The sequence below is a fragment of the Spermophilus citellus genome (assembly GCF_964194105.1).
Source record: "Spermophilus citellus genome assembly, chromosome: 16".
Lineage (NCBI taxonomy): Eukaryota > Metazoa > Chordata > Mammalia > Rodentia > Sciuridae > Spermophilus > Spermophilus citellus.
Window position 1 is genome coordinate 60363304 of NC_138196.1, and position 22758 is coordinate 60386061.

Genomic DNA, 22758 nt, shown 5'->3' on the forward strand with positions numbered 1-22758 from the left:
TGTGGATGGATGAAGAAAATATGGTTTATGTATGTAATGGAATATTATTCAGACATTCAAAGTGAAAATCCTGCCAGATTATAAAATATGGATGACAGGGCTTTAGTCTAAGTGAAATAAGGCAGCCACCAGGAAGAACATGCTGCATGTTCCATATATATGAGATATATGACATTCTCAACCTCATAAAAACAGAAGTGATGGTTGCCAGGGGCTGGTGGGAGAATAGATGAGTTGCTGTTCAATGGATATGAAGTTTCAGTCTTGCAAGATGAAAAAGTTCTAGATCAGCCACAAAACATTGTGTTCAGAGTTAACCATTCCATAAGATGCTCTTAAAATCTGCTAAGAGATCAAATATTACATGGATTTCTACCACAATAAAAATAATTTAAGATGAATTTTCTGCATGACAGTTGTGAACATTCAAAGCATTTTCAAAATCTCTTTAAAGTTGTGATACTGTGTTCACAATTCTAATAGAAAAGCAAATGGAACCATTAACTTCAATATATCTATACCCAATACTGGAAAATATGTTTATTGCTTATCCGTTAACACATTGAACTGATTAAGAACAAACTGATTAAGAAGGGACTAGTGGTCCCTTCTCCAAATTCAACAATAAATGTTAAAATTAACATTTTCCAACTCTAAGAAGAGATACTACATACTCCAGCATCTCTGTCAAATCTCTGTATTCTAATACATGATTATAGCATGCATCATAGAGGCAATGTCAGAAATAGTTCAAAACTACCTCCTATTCAGATGAATCAATAAATGTTAGTTTCTTGCCACCATCATAAAGAAGTCACCACAAACTTGGTAGCTTAAAACAAAACAAAAAAATGGAGTTTGGGTCCAGCTCAGAGGTAGAGCACTTGCCTAGAATGAATGAGTAAGCGCTAAATTCAATCCCCAGCATTGCATTAGAGGAAAAATAAGAGGAGGAAAATAAGGAGGCAATATATACTGGAGAGGCCAGAAGTCTGGAGTGAAAGCATCTGCAGGGTTGGATCTTTCCAGAATGCAAGGGTGTTCTTGGCCTCTTCCTGGAGCTGGTGGTACTGGCATTCTGTGGCTTGAAGACACTTCACTCCAATCTCTGCCTCCATCTTTGTACTTTCTCTTTTTCCTGCGTGTCTCTCTCAAAGTTCTCTCTGCTTGTCCCCCTTAAGGATACATGTGATTAGCTTAAAGACCCACCTGAATGATACAGGATCATCTTCTCCTGTCAAGATCCTTAACTTTAACATAATTTATGTAATATTGAGTAATATTCACTCATTTGCCTTATCAAGTAAGAGTCATAGGATTCAGGGATTATAAAGCGGATGTTGGAGGGATAGGTTTTTAGCTGACCACCATAACAAAGGTGTTTTTACTTTGCTCTTTTTACAATTTTTTGCTAATAAAAACTTTTTGTGAAAGTGAAACCACTGGAAAATTTTAGAGATACATGAGCAAAGAAAGCATGGCTGTATAGTTCTCTCTGCAATTTTAATCTCCTACTTTTTATGTGAGAAGAATCCAGATGGGTATAAACAGCAATTTGGAACTCTAAGATGCATAGGAAAGCTGAACAGAAAATCTATTTCTAGTTTCAATGGAGGGATTAAGCCTATTTCCAAAATACCTGCAAAAAAGGCATACACCCACAATGTTTTATTGATATTTTTTATTTAAACTTAAAAGTTATATTAGTAAAAATGTTGATTTCTAATAAACGTCTAAAATAGCAATAGGGATGGATCTGGAGAATATCAGGATAAGTAAAATAAACCTTACCTCCAAAACAAAGGTCAAATGTTCTCTCTCATATATGGATGCTAACCCACAACAAGGGGAGCAGGGGGAATAAAAGTTCAGTGTATAAGAAAAATGGAATGAGGGGAAGGAAGCGGAGATAGGAAAAGGAAAGACAGTATAATGAATTTGACATAACTTTCCTATGTACATATATGAAGACACCACAGTGAGTCTCACCAACATGTACATCTATGAGACTAGGGTTCTAATTAGAATAAGATATATTCCATTCTTGTATAATTATATCAAAATAGACTGTACTGTTAAATAATTCTAAAAAGAACCAATAAAATTAAAAAATAGCAATAGATATTATACATACATATATATGGGCATATGTATACATGCATACGTACATATTTATACACATACATATATATACTTATATATACATATAAACAAATCTAAACTTAGAATATTATTCAAGCAGACACCCCCACTAAAATTAGGGACAAGGAAGGTAAGAATAATCTCTACTTCTGCTCAACATTATTCTGGATGTAATTGCTAATTCAGTTAGATTAGAGAAAACGATCAGACACCTAAGACTTAGAAAATAAGAAATAAAACTCTCTTTTAGATAATAGGTTGATATATATCTGGAACAATCTTAAAGGATCAATGATTAAGCTAATTCAAAAAATAGGAGCATTCAGCAATGTACAGGATTAAAAAAAACTACATGAAAAGCAGCAACATTTGTATAGACAAATAATAATTAGAAGATTTGGTGGTAAAGCCAAATTTTGTTTACATTGGTCAAAACAAGCCAAAAAATAAACTTAACTGTAAGTACTTAAAATTGACCTGAAGTAAGAAGTAAATGTTCCCAAGAGTTATAAAAGTTGATGTGAACAAATGAAAAGGCATCCCTGGTTCTTGGTGAGGATTATTAAAGTATTAGTTCTCTCAAAATTTATTTACAAATTAAATGAAATCTAAAACAAACTTCAGTGAGCTTTTCTCTAGAATGAAAGAAGTTAAACTTAAAATTCACACGAAAAGATGAAAACATAAGAAGAGCTAAGAAAATACTGACAAGGAAGATCTTGGTGGTGTCTAACCCTGGAAGATATCAAGATACACCCAAAGCCTCTATAATTAGAGCAATGCTGTACTGACTGACACATGCACAGACTTGTGGGATAAAATGGGAAAGGATAGAAATGGACACATCAAGACTTAGCTCAATTAATCAATCTATCTATCTGTATTTTAGGATAGTTGTAGTATTGAAATAAGTCGATCAAAGATTATACTTTAATAAATGTAAGACAAGTAGTCAGTTTGAAAAATAAAATTGTGTCCAATTCTTATATCACTCAAAGAATAAACACTAAATTTGTATCTAAATATAATAAAATGAAACTATACACAAGGTAGAAGAAAGCAGAAGTGATGAAATAAGGATCAAGAAATCTATTAAATTTACAATAGTCTTAAAACAAAACAATTTTTTAGCAGTAAAATTAACCAGAACTGAAAGATGTCTAGAGGAACACAATAAAATATTATTATTTTTCTGTAATATTTAAGAGTTACTTAAAAGTATACAAAATGTACAGTTACCAAAACAGCTAATTTATTTCTTCCTCCTTTGAAAGGAAGTGGCTTCAGTTGTTCCCCATGTATAGAACTCTACAAAACAACGTATCTGTAATTTGTAACATAAAATATTGCAATGTTAGTAACAATATTGCAACCTTGTTTTTCAAAGTCCATTTTATTTTGATCAGTTCAGTATACTACACTGATTATTTTAAATTATTTTATTATTCTTTTCATTATTTTAAATCTACCATGTGTCAGAGATGATTTAATCTATTTAAATATTTAAGTATTGAGCTGCTAGCAGAACATATTCATTTTGCAGTAATTCAGAATTAGTAAGGAAAACAGTTCATCAGTATTCAGTTTTATATTGAGGTGCTCAGGTTGGAATAAAGTGGTATAAAAAGCAAAAACAAAAAACATTGATGAAAGATACTGAAGACAAATAAAAAGATATCCCGTGCTCATAAATTAGAATAAGAAATATCATTAAAATGTCTATACTACTGGAAGTGATTTGCAGATTTAATGAAATCCCTACCAAAACACCATGGATGAATTTTGCTGAATTATGCAATTATGTCTTACTTATCAAATTCACCCCACTGTGTCCAAAAAGTATTTAGCCTCAAGGTACATCAATATTGGTGCTGTGTTGACTTTTAGGTTAGAATGTCATGTCCTGTGTCATAAACAATGCATACACACAGTGAATACATTCCAAATGTTGTAGATGATCTGTTTCTTAAATTAAGTAAATGTAGAGCATTAAACTGGTGTATATCACATCTACATTTCACTGGCATTTTTACAACTCTGACCACATTGAATGTAAAATGGCCACTGGTCATAACAATATATAATAATAAATCTTAATGGAATGATCTTTAACTCCAAGCCACAATGATGGTAAATATTCCCATAGTTTTAAAAGACACCATTTGGAGAATAAATATAGAATAAATATTTTCAAAACTAGGAACTGCAAATAAAAACTCACTTCACAAAAACACTGTTGTTTTCTTTAATCCCAGTGAATATTCATATCCTAGATGCAAAGCTATGGACTATGAATTTACCTATTTAACATCTATCAATCTGTCATCTGTCTATTTATTCATCCATCCATCTAAACAACCTACCTATCTACCTTACTCCCTATCTCCATCTATTATCTATGCATCAGTTCTCTGTGTGTGCACTTTTATATTTCCTATGTAAATGCTTTATTTTAGCCATGTGATTTTTTTTCTTCTATTGGGCAATCAATTGTGAGTAAAGGAAAAGTATCTTTCCAAGCCTTTATGGAATTATGCTATGGTTTAATTCATGCCCAGTTCTGTATAATTAGTGATTCTGGCTAAATTTTATAGATAAATTACAATTTATCTGTAAAATTATATCCTTGTTATTACTGAGATTGCATTAGCAACAGCAGCAAATATTTGTGATGGTTTAAGTTAAGTATAAAATAAAACAAAATTGATTATTCAGAGGAAAGACATATTAAGTATGTCATTTTATGCAAAATACATCATTACCTGTAAAGTTTTCTTTTTAAAAAAAATGTTTTAAAATCTCAATGTTCTACATATAAATGTTTACATTCACATTTTGTACTAGTCAGATAAATTATCCTACTTATCAAATGAATTTAAGTAAACTCCTTTGGAAATATAATTCACTGCTTATCCAAGACTACACGGATGTGAACCAGGGAAGCGGGATGCTAGAAGGGAAGAAGATACCTACACACATGAAAACCTCAAATCCCTTCAGGACAAATATTAGAAGCGGCAGAACAAAATGTATATATACATTAGAAATATGAAGCAAAAATATTTGTAAATTCAGCCTCCACCGTGAATATCAACATTCTCCAACTTTCCTTCCAAAAGAGCCTTGAGCATACCAGAATCAATTTCTGCAGACCAACAACACTTTTCCCTTCTCCCCCAGGATTGACATCTTTAAGTATGTGATCTACGGCATTGCAGCTGCGTTCTTCGTGTATGGCATTCTGCTGATGGTGGAAGGATTCTTCACAACTGGTGCAATCAAAGATCTCTATGGGGATTTCAAAATCACCACTTGCGGAAGATGCGTGAGCGCCTGGGTATGTTATTTCTCTACATTTAGTGTTTAATGTGGGTTTATTTCAATAGCACACAGGTGTTTACATTCATCTGCTAAGAAAGTATTTTTTAAACACATTAACATTCTCTTCATTGATGGGCTATCTTAAATCTTGATGACATTACTTCCAAATTAAGATTTTTTTCTTGTGAAAATTCTTTTCAAATTCTCAAATTATATGCAGTACAACTTGCTTTGTTTCTAGAGGCAGCAAAAGTGCCTACTGATTTATGATTACTTTTTACAAAGGACTTTGACATTCCCATACAGAATAACAGAAAAATCTATTTCTAATTTATAGGCAATATGTATATCTGAACCCCACCTAAACATATCTCTATATATTTTACTATATAAATTTTGGGGTAACTCTAGTATTTTGTGATGACTTAAGAATTATATGAATTTTGACCCTAAATCTTTCTTGATGATATTTAGTGGTACATCAAATTTATACTCATATTGCTAGACATACTACAATGTAGACTAAGCATTTATATATCTTCTAATGCACAGGAGTGGTGAAAATTCAGAGTAATATGGTTGAAAGTACTTTTGTATGTCTTAGAATAATTTTCTTATAATGAAACACTGAAGTTTTTATTCTATTTTTCTGCTGTACAAGACATGTGTTTAATTATAGAATATAATTCATATTAAGTATGCTTTCTAATACATAATGATATCATTTACTTCAACCTCACAGAAAAGTTCAAAAATATTTGTTAACCAACAAACTTTTTCTTCCCTTGCTTATAACAAGTTCTGTGTTGCTGCTCAATATCATTAGGATAGGAATCTCAGATGAGAGTTTGCCTGAGTTGTGAATATTTGTAGTTATCTATGGAATAATTTTTTGTGATACTCATTTATTTCTGTTTTTTGGACAATGCTTAGTTGTACTCAAGGAAGTAAAAGACATGAATGTGAATAAAAGTGGAATTTAAATAATGTGATTAAGGGGCTTTAAACTGTATCTATCACCTACATTCCTTGTAGCATTAATATCAAATTACAAATCTAGAATAAATTAATATACAGAAAGATCTTACATTAACAAAAGCAACATAAATATTTAGTAGGCTAGTACTCAATGATATCTAAGCAATTTTTTCTAGTAAAAAGAAAGCCTCTTATTTTAGAATCATTTCCATTTTGCCACTGTAGTGAAATAAATTAATAATGGCCAGAATATAGCAAATTAATTTAATGTTGGGGTTTTTGTTATGATTGGGATAGTACTGTGATGCCACTGTGAGTCTCAGAAATTCACTTTCCTCCTCTGGATCACAGTTTACTCATTGGCAAAATCAAGATCATCTCTAAAGTTCACACCAGCTCTCCACAAAGCTACAAAAGTGAACCCATGAGAGATAAAGGTGTCTGTCTAAAAGCACATTTCTGCTATCAGGCCCTCTGGCCAGGACTATTGCAATCAATTTTGTTGTTTCGTTCAGAATTGTAAAATAAATTCATAGTAAAAATAATCACAGAAGGAAATGAATATCTGTGTGTAACTACTTGTCTTTGTGCCAGTTAAGCATCTTAAAGGAATCTCAAATAACTACTTCTAAAGCAAATCATAAACCACATTTTGTGTGTGTGTGGTAATAGTAACAATTGTGTCACTAGTCCCACCCAACAGGCTAGAAGGGTGGAAGCAGCTGTGTTGGTTCCCATGGTGGCTGTGCAGCAGAGATTCAGCCCACCAAGATTGCCCTAACTCTTTTAACACTCCGCCTGCCACCCGGGGAATGAACAGTACTGAGGCAGAAGTAGAAGCTGCATTCCTCTGCACATTGAAGAGGGCTCTGGGTCATGCTCAGCTACCCCAACACTAGCTTCTTGAAGGGAACGACTTTGAGGCCCAGGAAGTGAATAGCTGTGTGTGGTCCATTTCAGTTTGGCTTCATGAAATCCTGGGGCAGGGGCTGGGGGAGATTTGCCCTCTGTGCTCTCTGATACTTGTTTTCCTTTCTTTCTTATTTTCATTTTTCTTATTCTCTTCATCCTCCCCACCTCCATCTCCTCCTCCTCTCTTCCTTTTCCTATTTGTAGGTAGAATATATCTTCAAGTTCAATGAGTTAACCTGCTCTGCCTCTCTTCCTTACTTTTAAAAATGTCTGTGTTTCTGAAATTTTATCAATGCATTTCGACTAGTAATAGTAAATAATACTAAAAGGTGGAATCATTTTTTTTGCATCAACTCCATGAAAAGCTTCCTGAATTAACACTAGTAGAACTTTGTTATCCTATCCCTGTTTCTCTATACCACATAAAAAATAAAATGGTTACTAATTGAAACTACATCAGCACAAATGCAATTAATTTAAAAAGCAGAATTATATCACTAAACTTGGATGCTAATCAATATTCTTTCTTAGTGCTCTTGAAAGCACATTTGATCTGCATTGTTGCTTCTTCTCATGCCCTGTCAAGGCCCATTCAAATTCATTTCAAAAATTTGGTGCCATCATTCAAATGTCTGGTGTGCATATCTGTGTTCAAATTTCCCTTCTGTATAAGGACTCCAGTCATACAGGCTTAGAGTCCACTCTATTGACCTCATTTTTTCCTTGCTTACATCTGTAAAGACCTAATCTCCACACAGGGTCACTTTCTGGGATACTAAGAGTAGGATTTCATTATATGATTTTGCAAAGACAAAATTGAATCCATAACGATATGTCCTCTTAAAACAGCAGCAATATACTATATACAGTTTTTAAAGCAACCAAGAGAAGTGGTTACTATTATTACCTCATTTTGCAGATAAATTTTACAAATGAAGAAACATTCTACTTGTTTATTTTTAAATACCCTTCTTGTTAACCTTAGATATCGTAGCTTTTGATCACAGCATGTTAGGCTAGTACCTGCAAAACATACACTATATAATTAGCTTTCAATCTGTTCCATATGTCATAACTCATAGTTCATTTTTGTAGCTCAAAGTCAGTAATAATACTATGAAACATTGTTAAGTGCTTAATATGCCAGTTGCCATGCTCTGAACTTTAAAAACTATTAGGCCATTTCATCCTCCAAACAACTGGGTGAGGTAGATACTGGTACAACCTTATGGATGGCCAAACTACCAGGTAGAGAATTTGGTAGCCACAATTGTAAATTGTCTCTTTTTGCAATAAAAGGATGCTGTGCAGAAGATGAAAGAATTCAGTACTCTAAGATACTTTGCCATGAGTAGGATGTTTTTGATAGCTATCTGTAAAGAATCTTCAGGTAAATTTGTAAGCAGGATTTTCATCAAGGAAACCTTCATTCTAGACTGTCCCAAAAATTTATCTTCTTTTAAGATTAACACATATAAACAGACAAACAAAAAGCAATTTTTTGAACAAGACTGCCAATACAGAGTTCCTAAAATAAAGCCTCATCTCTCCATAGGATACAGCAAATCTAACACAGGGAAGTCACCCTGATTTTTTTCAGATTAGAACAATACACTTTAACCCTGGTTTTTCAGTAGGAAAAAATAAAAATAAAAAAGAGGAGAATGCAGACTGTTTCAGGAAGACCAATAATATTTAAAAATAATGTTTCAAAAGTGTTGCTTTATGGAAGAAAGATACAGGATTTTATGAGCTGTAAGTATTTGAAGTAGATTTTCAAGTATGGCTCAGAACTAAACCCAAATTCTAGGACTATAGACCCATGTCAGTGTAGCTACTGAGATGTTAACCATCTCAGCACATAAAATGTAGGAGGAAACCAATCAAAATTTTCACTCATTTTAATTTCTTGCGGTAAAATTGGACAGAAATTTTTGATTAGCCTTATATAATGGCATTGGCCGAAATGAGAAAACCTGTTACAAAATGTAAAGAGGCTTCTAGTGTTAGATTTTCAAATATGAGAGATTTAGTGACAGAGGCTAGAAACGCAAAATTGAGGGAAAAAAAAGTTTAATCATGCAGAACCACTCAGCTCGCCATAAGTTCTGATTATAACTCAATTATAATTAAAATAAATTCCTGAAATGTTAAGCCAAGTTTTTGTTTTGGTTTTATGTTCTTTTTTGGTTGTTCTTTTGATGATTATTCAAGTCATGTTGTATAGTCTTCTGCCAAACTTTTTTTTTTTAAATTTTATGCGTTCAGTGGGATTTCAAATTTCATTAGACATATCTTACATATCATCCTATGATATAATTTCTGACAAGAAATTTGTGATTGTTTACTTTTTATAATCCTAAAGTAATGTTTTTTTTAAGAAACAAGTGTTTTCATTTAGAATAGTTTTAGATTTACAGAAAGGCAAAGATGGTACAAAGTTTCCATATTTATGAAACCCAATTGTCCAATTACTAATATCTTACATTAGTATGGTAAATTTATCATAATTAATAAATCAATATAAATATTTACTCTCCATTGAAGTCCAAGCTTTATTCAGATTTCCTTAGTTTTTACTAAATCTTTTTTTTTTTTTCTGTAACAGTATCCTATTAAGGATTTAATCATTTTTCCCTAAGCTACACTGACCAGGAACATTTTCTTTTCATTTTTTAAATATTTATTTTTTAGTTGTAGTTGGATACCATATCGTTAGTTAATTAATTTATTTTTATGTGGTGCTGAGGATAGAACCCAGGGCCTCGCTTGTGCTAGGCGAGTGCTCTACAACCCCAGCCCAACTGGGGACATATTCTAAGAATTGCCTTGTTTTTGATAACCTTGACAATTTTGAGAAATATTAGCTATGTATTTGGTAATGTTACCTTGGGTATAATTTGTATTTTGTTTTTCTCATAATTAGACGGTTTTGGATGAGGGATTGAAGACCACAGAAATATGTCTTTCTCGTCCTAAAATATATCTCCGATGATAATTAAATCTGGAATGAAGAAGAAAAATATTTGGGATAGAGAGAAATTCATAATGTTAACTCCATCCCATAAATATACATACCTGGGTCTGAGGCTGTGGCTCCATGGTAGAATGCTTGCCTCACACTGTGGGGCGCTGGGTTCCATCTTTAGCACCACATAAAAATAAATAAATAAAGATATTATGTCCATCTACAACTGAAAAATATTAAAATAAGTAAATATACACAACTATAATTTTTCAATTGATAACTTAAAAATAAAAATTTAAAAAAGATCTTTAAAATATATTTTATCATAAATCACTATGTTAGGAATGAAATAAAAGTCATAGATTACAAATAGTTTTAATAGTCTTCTCTTGAGAAGTGTCTGTTGAAGTCTCACCCATTTCTTAGTTGGAGTATTTGGGGGCTTGGAGGGATTGGGGGCTACTGAGTTGAGTTTCATGTATATTCTGCACATCAACCCCTTCCAGGTGCATATTTTGCAAATATGAATATTTACACATTCTGTAGAGTGTCTCTGCACTTGGTGGATTGCTTTCATTGCAGTGCTGAAACTTTTTAGTTTGATGTAATCCTATTATTTTTGTTGCCTTACCCCCCAAAAATTCTTCTGTAGTCTAATGATATAAAACATTTCTCCAGTGTTCTCCTCTAACAGTGTTTGTACATTTGGGTCTTCTATTTAGCTCATTGATCTATTTGGATTTGATTTTAAATTATGGTGAGAGATAAGGGTCTAGTTCTGTGTGTTGATGCTCAGTTTTCCCAGCATCATTCATTGAAGAGACTCCCTTTACCTCCAATGTGTGTTCTTGGCACTTTTGTCAAAAATCCATTGTCTATAAATGCATGGATTTATTTTCAGTATCTAAAGTCTATTCTGTGTCTCAATGTGTCTGCTTTCCTATCAGCACCATATTATTTTGCTTGCTATACTTTAGTAGCATTTTGAAGTCAGGAAACATGATACCTCTGGCTTTGGTTTTGTTGTTCAGGATTGCTATGGCTATTCAGAGTCCTTGGTGATTCTATATGAATTTTAATTTTTTTTCTATTTCTGTGAAGAATTTCATTAGTCGATTGATAGGGCCTAAATCAAGTTACTAAAAATCACTTTGGGTGGTATGGACATTTTAATGATATTAATTCTTCCAATTTACAAGCACAGGATATATTTGTATTTATGTGTGAATTTTTCAATTTTTTTCATCTAAGCATTATAGTTCTCACTGTAGAAATATTGCAAATCCTTGGTTAAATTTATTTCTAAGTATTTTCTTCTTTTGTAGCTATTGCAAATGAAGTCAATTTCTTGGTTTATTTTTCAGATAGGCTATAGAAATACTAATGATTTTTGCAGGTTGATTTTTATATCCTACCAGTTTAGTGAATTAATTTATAAATTCTAACAGATTTTTTGGTGATCTTTATGTTTTCTAATAAATGCAATCATATTATCGGCAAAGCAGGGACAATTTAACATCATTACTTCAAATTAAAAAAAATTTTCAATGCTGAAGGTGAAACCCAGGGCCTTGCACATACTTGCCAAGCAATCTAACTCTGAGCTATACCACCAGACCTAATTTTTTCCAATTGATGGTCTTTATTTCTTTTTTCTTGCCTATTTACTGTGGCTAGAACTTTCAGTAGAATTCTGAACCAAAGTCGTCAAAGTGGGCATCTTTGACTTGTTCTAAATCTTAGAGGAAAACTATTAACTTTCCCCCTTCAATTTGATGTCATTTATGAATTTGTTATATCTGTCCTTTATTGTGTTGAGGTGTGTTTCTTCTCTACCTAAATTTTCTGTTAGAAGAGTTTTATCATGAAGGGCTATTGAATTCCATCAGATGCTTTTCCTGCATATATTGCAGTGATCACTTTGTTTTGTGCTTAATTTTTTTAACACAATGTGTTATGTATAGTGATTTGCATATGTTGAATGCTCTTTGCATTCTTGAGGTGTGTTTCTTCTCTACCTAAATTTTCTATTAGAAGAGTTTTATCATGAAGGGCTATTGAATTCCATCAGATGCTTTTCCTGCATATATTGCAGTGATCACTTTGTTTTGTGCTTAATTTTTTTAACACAATGTGTTATGTATAGTGATTTGCATATGTTGAATGCTCTTTGCATTCTTGGGATGAATTGCATTTGAGCATGTTGAACGATATTTTTCATGTATTGTTGAATTCAGTTTGTTGGTATTTTGTTAAGGGATTTTGTATCTATTTTCATTAGGAATATTGGTCTATAGTTTTTACTTTGCATCCAGGGTAATGTTGGCATTGCAGAATGAGTTTGAAAGCATTTATTTGTCTTCAATTTTTTTTTCTTTAGTAGTTTGAGTGAAATTGAGAAGAATTGAAGTTCTTTTTTAAATATTTGGTAAATTTCAGCACTGAAACCCTCTGGTTTGGGGATTTTTCTGTGAATGGAGACTTTTATTTACTGATTGGGTTTCATTACATGTTGGTGGTCTTCACTCATTTCCTGTTCATTCATTATTCAATCTTGGTATGTGTTTTAGTCAGCTATGTCACTGCTGTGACTAAAGGACCTGACCAGAACAACTGTGGAGGAAAAAAAAGTTTATTTGGGGTCTCACAGTTTCACACGTCTCAATCCATAGACAGCAGACTCCATTCCTCAGGGTTCAAGGTGGGACTGAACATCATGACAAAAGCATGTAGCAGAGGGAAGCAGCTCACTTGATGATCAGAAAGCAGAGAGAGAGATTCCACTCATCAGAAACAAATATATACCCCAAAGCCACACCCCCAGTACCCCACCTTCTCCAGTTACCACTCAGTTAATCACATTAGGATATTAATTCACTGATTTGGGTTAAGGTTCTCACAACCCAATTATTTCTTCTCTGAACTTTCTTGCATTGCCTCACACATGAGGTTTTGGGGGACACCTCACACCCAAACCATAAAAGTAGGATTTTTTGGTGTTTTCAGGCACTTATTTTGACTCATGTTTTTTGAAGTCAGGAATTGAAGATGTCCCAAATGGTGTCTTTTTCAAATAGAAGGAGGTCTTATCTACATTAAAAATTTGTGGTTTGGTGTAGCCAGCTTCATCAGAGGTCTTAAGTAAGTCTCTGGATAACTTATTGCAGGCTCTGTAACAGCATTTCATGCTTCATATTGTCCGTTATGTTATGGAGATGGCTTCTTTCTCTGAATGTCTTGAACCAACCTCATCTAACAATATTTTTTTTCTGCAGTTCCTTAACCTCTCAGCCTTCATAGGATTGAGGAAATTAGGGCCTCACTGTTGATTAGGCTTTGGCTGAAGGGAACATTATATGTGGTTTGATATTTTATCCAGACCACTCAAGCTTTCTTCATATCACCAATAAGGCTGTTCCTCTTTGTTATCATTCATTTGTTCACTGGAATGGGACTTCAAGGACTTTTCCTTTGCATTCATGACTCAGCTAACTGTGACAGGTGAGGGTAAGCCTTTGGCCTCTCTCAGCTTTTGACATGCTTTCCTCACTAAGATTAATCATTTCTAGCTTTTATTTAAAGCAAAAGATATGGAACTCTTCCTTGCATTTGAACAGAGACCATCATAAAGTTGTTAACTGATCTAATTTTAATATTATTAGGTCTCAAGGAATAGACAGGCCTGAGGAGAAGGAAAGAGATGGAAATGACCAAGAGGTAGTGGAGTGATCAGAAAACACATTTATTATTTAAGGTCACCATCTTATATAAGTATAATAATTATAATAGTGACATCATAGATCATTGATCACAGATCATCATAAGTTATATAATAATGAAAAAGTTTGAAATATTGCAAGAAATGTCAATGTGTGATGCAGACACACTTTTCCATAGGCTTTTTTTGGAAAATGGCACTGATAAATTGGCTAAGTTAATAGTTAACAAAAACCTTCGGCTTGTTAAAAATGCACTGAAAGCACTTTTTAAAGGAAGAAATACAAACAACCAACAAATATATGAAAAAGTGGTCCACATCATTAGCAATTAGGGAACTGCAAATCAAAACTACACTGAGATTTCATCTCATACCAATCAGAATGATAGTCATCAAGAATAAAAAATAATAAATATTAGGATGTGGGGAAAAAGGAACACTTTCACACTGTTGGTGGGACTGTAGATTAGTACCCAGACGTATCATTCCTTGGTATTCTGAATAATTAATCATCATAATACACTGATAAATGCATACGCACATTTACATGAACTGCCAGATTATTATCCATTTTTTTTAACTTCAGCAATACTATCCTATAAAGTCTAATGATGAAGATCAAAAAAGCCTCACATTAAGTATACTCATGAGATTTTCCATTCTAATATAGCAGTAGTTCTTAACACTGGATACCCATCAGGATCACCTGCAGTGATTTTTAAAATATAGAATCAGTACAGAAAGGTCTAAGCATCTCTTTCTATCTCAAATTTCTGAGATTATCTTAACGCATGGCCATGGTTGAAAACCACCACTAGACACTGCACTCCCCAGCCTATGTCTACCCTGTGAAATTGCTTGATCATGGGCTCTTTAAACCCTGAGATATGTCTGCCTTTAGTGAAATCTAAAGATATTTCCTTTTTTGTTGAAGTGCAAACATGATTGATTGATATTCATTAAATCCATTCCAAGATGAGAAAAGATCATTAAAATATGCTATTGTGAAATATAGGATTCTGAGCTAAAATCTTTACAAAGTATTTTTATATCCTATTCCTTGAAAGAGTTAATGAGAAAGGGAATTTATAAACAATTTGTTGGTATTTTTGGTTATAAAAAGACTTCTAGGTATATCAATAGATCCATTTGGTTCATTTCCCTTAACTTTAAATGTTTCTTTTACCTGAAATTCTTAATTTTATCATAGCATTCTATTCACTGATATATTTTTTTCAGCAGTTGGGTAATTCAGACTCCAGACTTTTGAAGTCAGAGGAGACAGCTGGATTCTTTTCATCTGTACTACTGACTTCTACCCTGCTATTTTTACTTCCACTGACACCTGCTAAATCAAGAAATTGTGATTTTCTTAGGTATTAAATCAACATTTGTAGACGTTCATATGAAAAAAAAATTATTACCTTTTACAAGTAATTTTCAAGTTAAGCACAATGTCGTCTTAATGGCTACATAATCAAGGAGCAAAATACATACACTTTACAAAGAAGAAGAAAACCTAGGTCTTGTCTTTCTGTTTGAATTTCTTCACTTAGATTTCTAACAGTGATTGGAATATCCAGGTTGACATCAAAGCAAGAAATCCATATTGTTTTATTTAGTTTCATGTCAGAGACAAATAATTTGTAATGATTTTGTTAAATTCCATGCTAACACATGGTAGGCGCTCAACAAATTTATGAGTAAAAAGAAAAACAAGTTTGATAACAAGAAGATTCTTGTTTTAACAGTCATTTACACTTTCTGATGACATGGTGTTGAAATGATATAATAATGGGATATGTTAGCTATTAATTAAATACTTGGCACTCCCCATTAACATTTATTCCAGTTTTACTATAAAAATAAGTTAATTAATTAATATAATACAAAATAAAGACATTTTAGTGATTTTTTTTCTTTTGTGAGTAAGGAGAAAGTGTTCCTCGTTTTAATATAGGTGAGTGATACTATAATGATTGAAATGAGAGAAGCCAAAGAGACCATTTTATATAGAGTCATCTGTAACTTCTGCAAAATCCATCCTTACTTCTGGAACTACCAGAAATGAAAACCCAGTGTTTGTTCAAAACAATAAACACCAAATAGAACATAAATCATTTCCTTTCTATCTGTACCTAACCTTTAAAAGTACAAAACAATTAATTAGTTTTAAATCAAACAACCTCCTCTCTGAGTTTATTGAGGACCAAGGTTACTGCCAAGTGACTTAATCCAGGATCTTCTCTTTTGTTTTCATGGAAGCCCTGTGTGAGAGGTTTTCCCAATTTCCAGTTTACAGATGAAGAAAATGCCTGTTAGGGGTTAAGTGATATGTCCAAGTCATAAAAGAATGACCAGCTCATCTGATATCTTCTTTAGAATTTTTACTAATGATACTTTTATAGTTTCTTCCAGTTATTTTATTCCCACTGTGTTCCCCAGTAGGGAGTTGAATTTCAGAAAGCATTTTATTGCAAACAAAAAGGTTTTCAAAATCAGAAGTTTTTACATCTTCAGAGGTTTTTCTAATAAATATAAAATTAGCTTATGAAGTTATTAATATTCAGATAATTGACACTCATCATTAACATTTATTGCAATTTTACTATCAAAAATCAGTTGATTAATTAATATAATACAAAACAAAGAAATATATAACTATCACGTTAATAGCAATGAAAAGCTAAAATAAATTTTTAATTATGGACTATTTTATTGATTACCTATAAAATTTTTCTAACTGGAATGATGCATGATTAATTTGAACAATTTTTCAGTTTGGTTAAATATCAGATACTAAAATAAAACGTTTTTATAAAATAGGTAGAATTACATTTTTAGCTTCCTTAAGTATTTCATGGATATGAACTACTACTCTGAAATAAGCTGGTTTACAGGAAAAATTCTGAAGAAGGCATGTATTTTTCTTAAAACAGCTTCCTCATTAATAGCAATGGATATATTTTCTCACCACAATGTTTTATCTGTAGCATCTTTCTTTATTAATTTGTTACAACATTAGATTTGAAAGAATGGAAGGAAATATGAGTCAGCTCTGTGGTTTAGGAAATCATACTTACATCGCCTTATAAAGCAGCAGCAGCAGCAGTTCAAAGTGTTTCAATCCCATTTGAATCTAAACCTATTGAATCCTAAATCAGGGTTCCACAGTGAACAACACTTTCTGAAGAAGCTATTGAAAAATCCCTCAGGGAAGACAGAAAGAAAAACAAGATAGAGAGGATGTGGCCCAAAGCATGCTAATTACTCTTCCCTGGACCTCAGAGATGCTTTCACTTATCCAAAGCAACATCTTTCTGGATGCTATACCCTCCCTACTCATTGTTCTTCAGACTATGCTTTAGCCTTGAGATCTATACATGCAAAAAATGAAAATGCTAATAAAGAAGCTTTTTCTTTCTCCAAAGAATTTCTACTAACAGAGCCTCTTCACATTTGGGACAGTTCCCAAGAAATTCTGGAGCCTTTTGTCTTGAGAGAAAGCTCACTTTAAGTAACTATGCCAGACCCAAGAGTTTCTCATTCATTTAATTCCTCCCAACACAAAATGAGATCTAATTCCCTTATTCTTTATGGTCTTATTCAGACAGAGTATAGTAGTAATAATCAGAATAATATTATGAGTAATAAAAACAGCTACTGCTTTGTCACAACTACTTAGGTACCAGGTTCTATGCTAAATGTATTCCATCATTATCTCATTTAAGCTTTACTGGAACTGTGAAATTAATTTAGAGCTCTTTCCATTTCACAAAAGCAAAATCAGAGGCATAAAGCCTAGACTCAGGCAGCAAGAAAACCTGTGTCTTTAATGAATATGCTGTAAGATCCCTTTTATCATGCAATACATGTGACATTTACATTAGGTACACAGTGTCCCTAACGTAATTCACAGTGTATTAAGCAAATAAGAAGTAAATTTAATCTCTTACATATTGGAATTAAATGGAAGATGACTTATGACATAGCATACAGTTTATTAATGTTAAAGGTGAAAGATATATTGCTCTGTTTCTCTAGTAGAGATTGGCACAGTTTTTACCACACTCAGTCAAGTGTGTTTTGAGACCTGATGTGTCTACATTTCTACATGGAATATTTCTGTTCTTTTGATCAGTAAAATAACAACAAAGTGTTATTAATGTACATGTCCCAAATCTTGCTGTAATCTTTATGTATATTAACCTTTGCTTAGTATTCAATGAGGAAGATTAATTAATTCTAAAAGTGATATAAATGTTGATAATTCTATTTAAAGAACAAATCACTTTCAAGGACATTTGCTGTCATTCACTCACTGATTTAAATAACTTCATGTTCAAGTTTTATGTGTCAGTATTTTTAGACCAGGCTTTGTTTCATCTCAGATGTACAAGATTTGAACACAACTGCCAAATCACAGCTTAAGAACATTTTGGGGACAGATATTGGCTCATCAAACTCTCCCTGCAACCACCACCACTTTGTGGTAGTGAACAACTGGAAGTCAAATTTTAGATGACATAAAACCAAATTATTAGAAAGCATGTGTTTAATCACATTCTGAGTTTCTGAAGTACTGTGACATTTGGCAACTTACAGAAAGATTTGATTTCAAGTCTCATTAGCTTTACATCTTGCCTCTCTTCCTATTTGTTACATTAATTTCCTACTGTCATTAATCCCTATAATTGACTAGGTTAATCACAATAAGACTTTATATAGATGAATAAGCTCAATCATGACACTGACACCAATTTTACTATTTTTCAAAGGTGCTATCTTTAGTATATATAATGTGAATTATTTAATATATTTGAATCACTTGATATTTACCTAAATCATAGGGTAAAGGGGTAAAGTGTAGCAATAATTGACCACCAAAGGAATTAATAGAGTTGAATAAGAGATTTAGTTTCACTGAAAGTATTTATTATATATTTCATTGCCATTTAAAAATACAGTTACCTGAGGTGCTCAACTTAATTCCAAATACACTATGCTTTTTTTGAATTTTCTACAGAAGTATGTTTCTGAAATTCAGAATAAATACTTGTTGAAATAGCTTTTGATGCCCAAGAATTACATTATAAATATTATCATTTATCATTCATCCATTAATCCACTCTATCATCTATCATCTATCATCATTCACTAATAAATGCATCTATATATATCTTTTTATCTTGTTGAAATAGCTTTTGATGCCCGAGAATTACATTATAAATATTATCATTTATCATTCATCCATTAATCCACTCTATCATCTATCATCTATCATCATTCACTAATAAATGTTTCTATATATATCTTTTTATCTAGCATCTATATCATTCTTGCAATAAAATATTGTGTAAATCTATGCTTATTAGATTCACAAATAATAATAAAAAATTGTGTCTCTCATTCAATTCTATCTAGGATACAACAGCTCCTTTTAATAAACATTATAAGCTTTAAAGTATTTCTGATAAATTTTAAAACTTTATTTTCAAAGGTAAAATAATATTTTAGTAGTTTTAAATAGCAAAAGTAAAATTAACATGTATAAATAAAATTTAAAGTTCACAAAAATCATTACACAGGAAGAGGTGTAGTATATGCTAATGTTATTTTGCACTAATATGATTTGAGAATTGCCATATTTTTAGTGGTAATTTTAGAATGATAATGTAGCTTAAATATTTATAATATTAAATGGTTCCAGTTTAGTTGTGATATGAATTTACCAATAACAGTTTAATTCACTTGAATTTTTTTTACAGCAAATTCCCCATTTTGTAAAATCTCCTCTAAGTAGACCTGCTGAAATTTTCTAGACTTAAAAAACAATTGTAGAGAGATTTTAAAAATAACTTCATAATTTAAACAGGCATTGAAATGCAGGTGGATGATTCTTTGCTTTGCACATCAGAACCTCTGCCAAGGTAAGATATTCCAGCAGGATTACTCATATAACCCATTTTGTTCACCATTTCTCAAATTCCAGTGCTGCGGCCCCTAGGAGTGCTGTGATAGTCATCTATGTAGTGTAACACTAAAAGCCTTATGTGTTGAGCTTGGTGGACTGAAAACAAAATTCTTCTTTTCTGGTAGACTATGTGTTTTCTCTCTATTTTTTTTCTCTCTTGCAGTTTATCATGTTGACATACCTTTTCATGTTGGCTTGGCTGGGAGTCACAGCATTCACCTCACTGCCAGTTTATATGTACTTCAATCTGTGGACCATCTGCCGAAACACCACATTGGTGGAAGGAGCAAATCTCTGCTTGGACCTCCGTCAGTTTGGTAGGTAGAAACAGGATCTCTGACTATAAAACATTCCCTCATATGGTTTTACTTAAAGAACTGCCTTTTGACAATATTATAAATCATTCCTTCTACCAAAGACATATTTATCAAACAACTCAGTTTTAAGATGTTCCTTTTTAGATTTAAATAAGTATGAATTCAAGGGCTAATGAACATTGGTCTCACAAAATATATCATGCATATATATTTGGATAGGCTGTCAGATTGAGAGTCCTGGTATGGACAGATTAAAATTATGGTTTCCTTTTTCTGATTTCTGTGTTCTTTTCCAATCTTAACCTGATGTCTGCATTCTACTTTCATTCTTCCATGATAAACTGCACAAATTGTGAAGTGTTTGTTGCCTTCTAAAGTGGGAGGGTGGCACTTTGAATTTAAAGATAAAGAAGTCAAGGAATGCTGAATTATCAGTTGTCCTTCTTGGTTAGTTTTGTCTGAGGCTAAATCCTATATGGAACACTAATCAGTACCTGTGCTTACCACACATAGACTCTATTCCAAGCACCTCTTATGTGTTATTTCAGTCTCACAAATCTACATGGTGGGAAATAATGTTCTCTTCTTTCATAGATGACAAAGCTGAGGCACAGTGAGGCAAATGACTTATGGATGGTTAAACAGTTGGTAGCTGACAGAATGAGGATTCAAATTCAGGCAGCTCATCTTCGGAGTGTGTCCTGACTCCTAAGTCAGCTTCCTCTCATATTGGGGGAAAAAAAACAAAACATGAATTAGAAGTGTGAAAAGTAAGAAGTCTAATCTCAGTTAACTTATTTGAGATTCCATCATTTTCTATGCCTTTATTTTTTTATCTTTATGTGGGTGCTGAGGATTGAACCCAGTGCCTCACCCATGCTAGGCGAGCACACTACCTCTGAGCCGCTACCCCTGCCCCTGTTCCATGATTTTTTAAAAAGTATGGGGGCTACAAAACTTATAAAAGATATGCAGACCCACATTTGCAACTGGATTTGGTTTTTTACTGAATGGGTATCAAAAGCCAATCTTTTAACATCTGGGAACACTCTAAATGTTTTTCTCTAATGAAATTTCCCCATACTTCAAATTAGAAGAGACATCTCACTAGGAAGTATCTGAAGGCCTTGTGCTTCTATGGGTACACTATAGACAGACTATGAGAACACCACAGCTGTTCTTTAGCCAGCTGTGTTCCAAAGCAGTGGCCCACACACCATTGTGTCAGATCAAGACCTCAGGCTCCCCTGGTTGGATCCAAATAAAAAGCAGAATAATGTGCCCTGTCCATGAAGTTCTCCGTGGGAGGGAGCAGGGATAGTGCTTCCTTCCACTGGGAGATATTTTTTTTGGATCCAGAACCTTATACACCTGGGAAAAGGAAACCTCAGTGACTGCCATGGGAGGTCACTGTGGACCAGCTACTTTAAAATACTAACTCTGGCTTCATTCTCTCTCCTTCATTGTTCTTTTGTTCTGGTGATCCTTACAGTTAAAACTGGAAAACATGGGATTAGCCTCCCAGACTGTCCTGACAGATAAAGTACTTGAATTTTAGATAAACAAGCAACTTTTTTTTAAGCACTAACATATTCCAAAATATTTTTGGAGACGTAGATATACTGAAATCATTTGTTCTTTGAAACCCAGATTCAGCTGAGGCATAGTGAAGCATAGTGAAGTTATTTTACCCTGAGTGCCCCAGTTTCTCTTATGAAAGTGTCACCACTGGAATGAGAAAGCTGGGTTGCCTTTCATGTGAACATCTGTATTTTCAAGAATACATGATAGGTTAGCATGCTTCTGATTGGAAACATTTCAGTTCTCATGGTGTAGTACATGAAAATGTGTGAGGTAGATGATCAGCTTTTTTGTCTGATCAAACCATATTTTAGAATGAAAATATTGGGAAACTCTAGCAAAATACTATTTGAAATTTCCTCAATTTGTATTTCTAAAGTGTAAGGGTCCGGCGAAGTGTCGGAGAAAGAGACCACAAGACTAGCTTCATGCAATGGCAAGGGGGATTTATTAGGGATCCGTTCCAGCGGCGCTAGGGCCCTGTGCTCACTCAGGAAGGGAAAGCAGCCCAGAGCCCAGAGCAGAGGTCAAGCAGAGCTTAAGTACACTTTTTGGAGAGGGCGGTGGGCTTTGCATACATCAGAACAAATCATCATGAGGCGCGGGAAAATTGAACAACAATTCTGAGACATGATTAGTCCATTCATTGGCGGGAACAGTTTGGGTAGGGGTGATTGGTCACTTCTAAGTGGGGTACACATTCAAACTGATTGGTTCTGGGGCCTGGATGCCTATGCCTACGTGCCATGTTACCTGGAGCCCTTAGCTATTAAACAACCAGGGAATCAATAGAGATATTTACTGAGCAGCTCCCCATTGTCCTAACAACTTTACAGAGATTACAGGT

The 22758-nt window shown here is 33.2% G+C and overlaps 1 protein-coding gene across 5 annotated transcripts in view; it reads left to right on the top strand.

Moving 5' to 3' along the window:
- GPM6A (glycoprotein M6A) overlaps positions 1-22758 on the top strand; it is a 325059-nt gene that overhangs the window by 290482 nt on the left and 11819 nt on the right. For all 5 annotated transcript variants that reach the window (XM_081269582.1, XM_081269583.1, XM_081269584.1 and 2 more), the window contains 2 exons: positions 5323-5479; positions 20177-20330. In XM_081269582.1, the coding sequence (XP_081125708.1) occupies positions 5323-5479; positions 20177-20330 (311 nt within the window). The remainder of the gene's footprint in view (positions 1-5322; positions 5480-20176; positions 20331-22758) is intronic.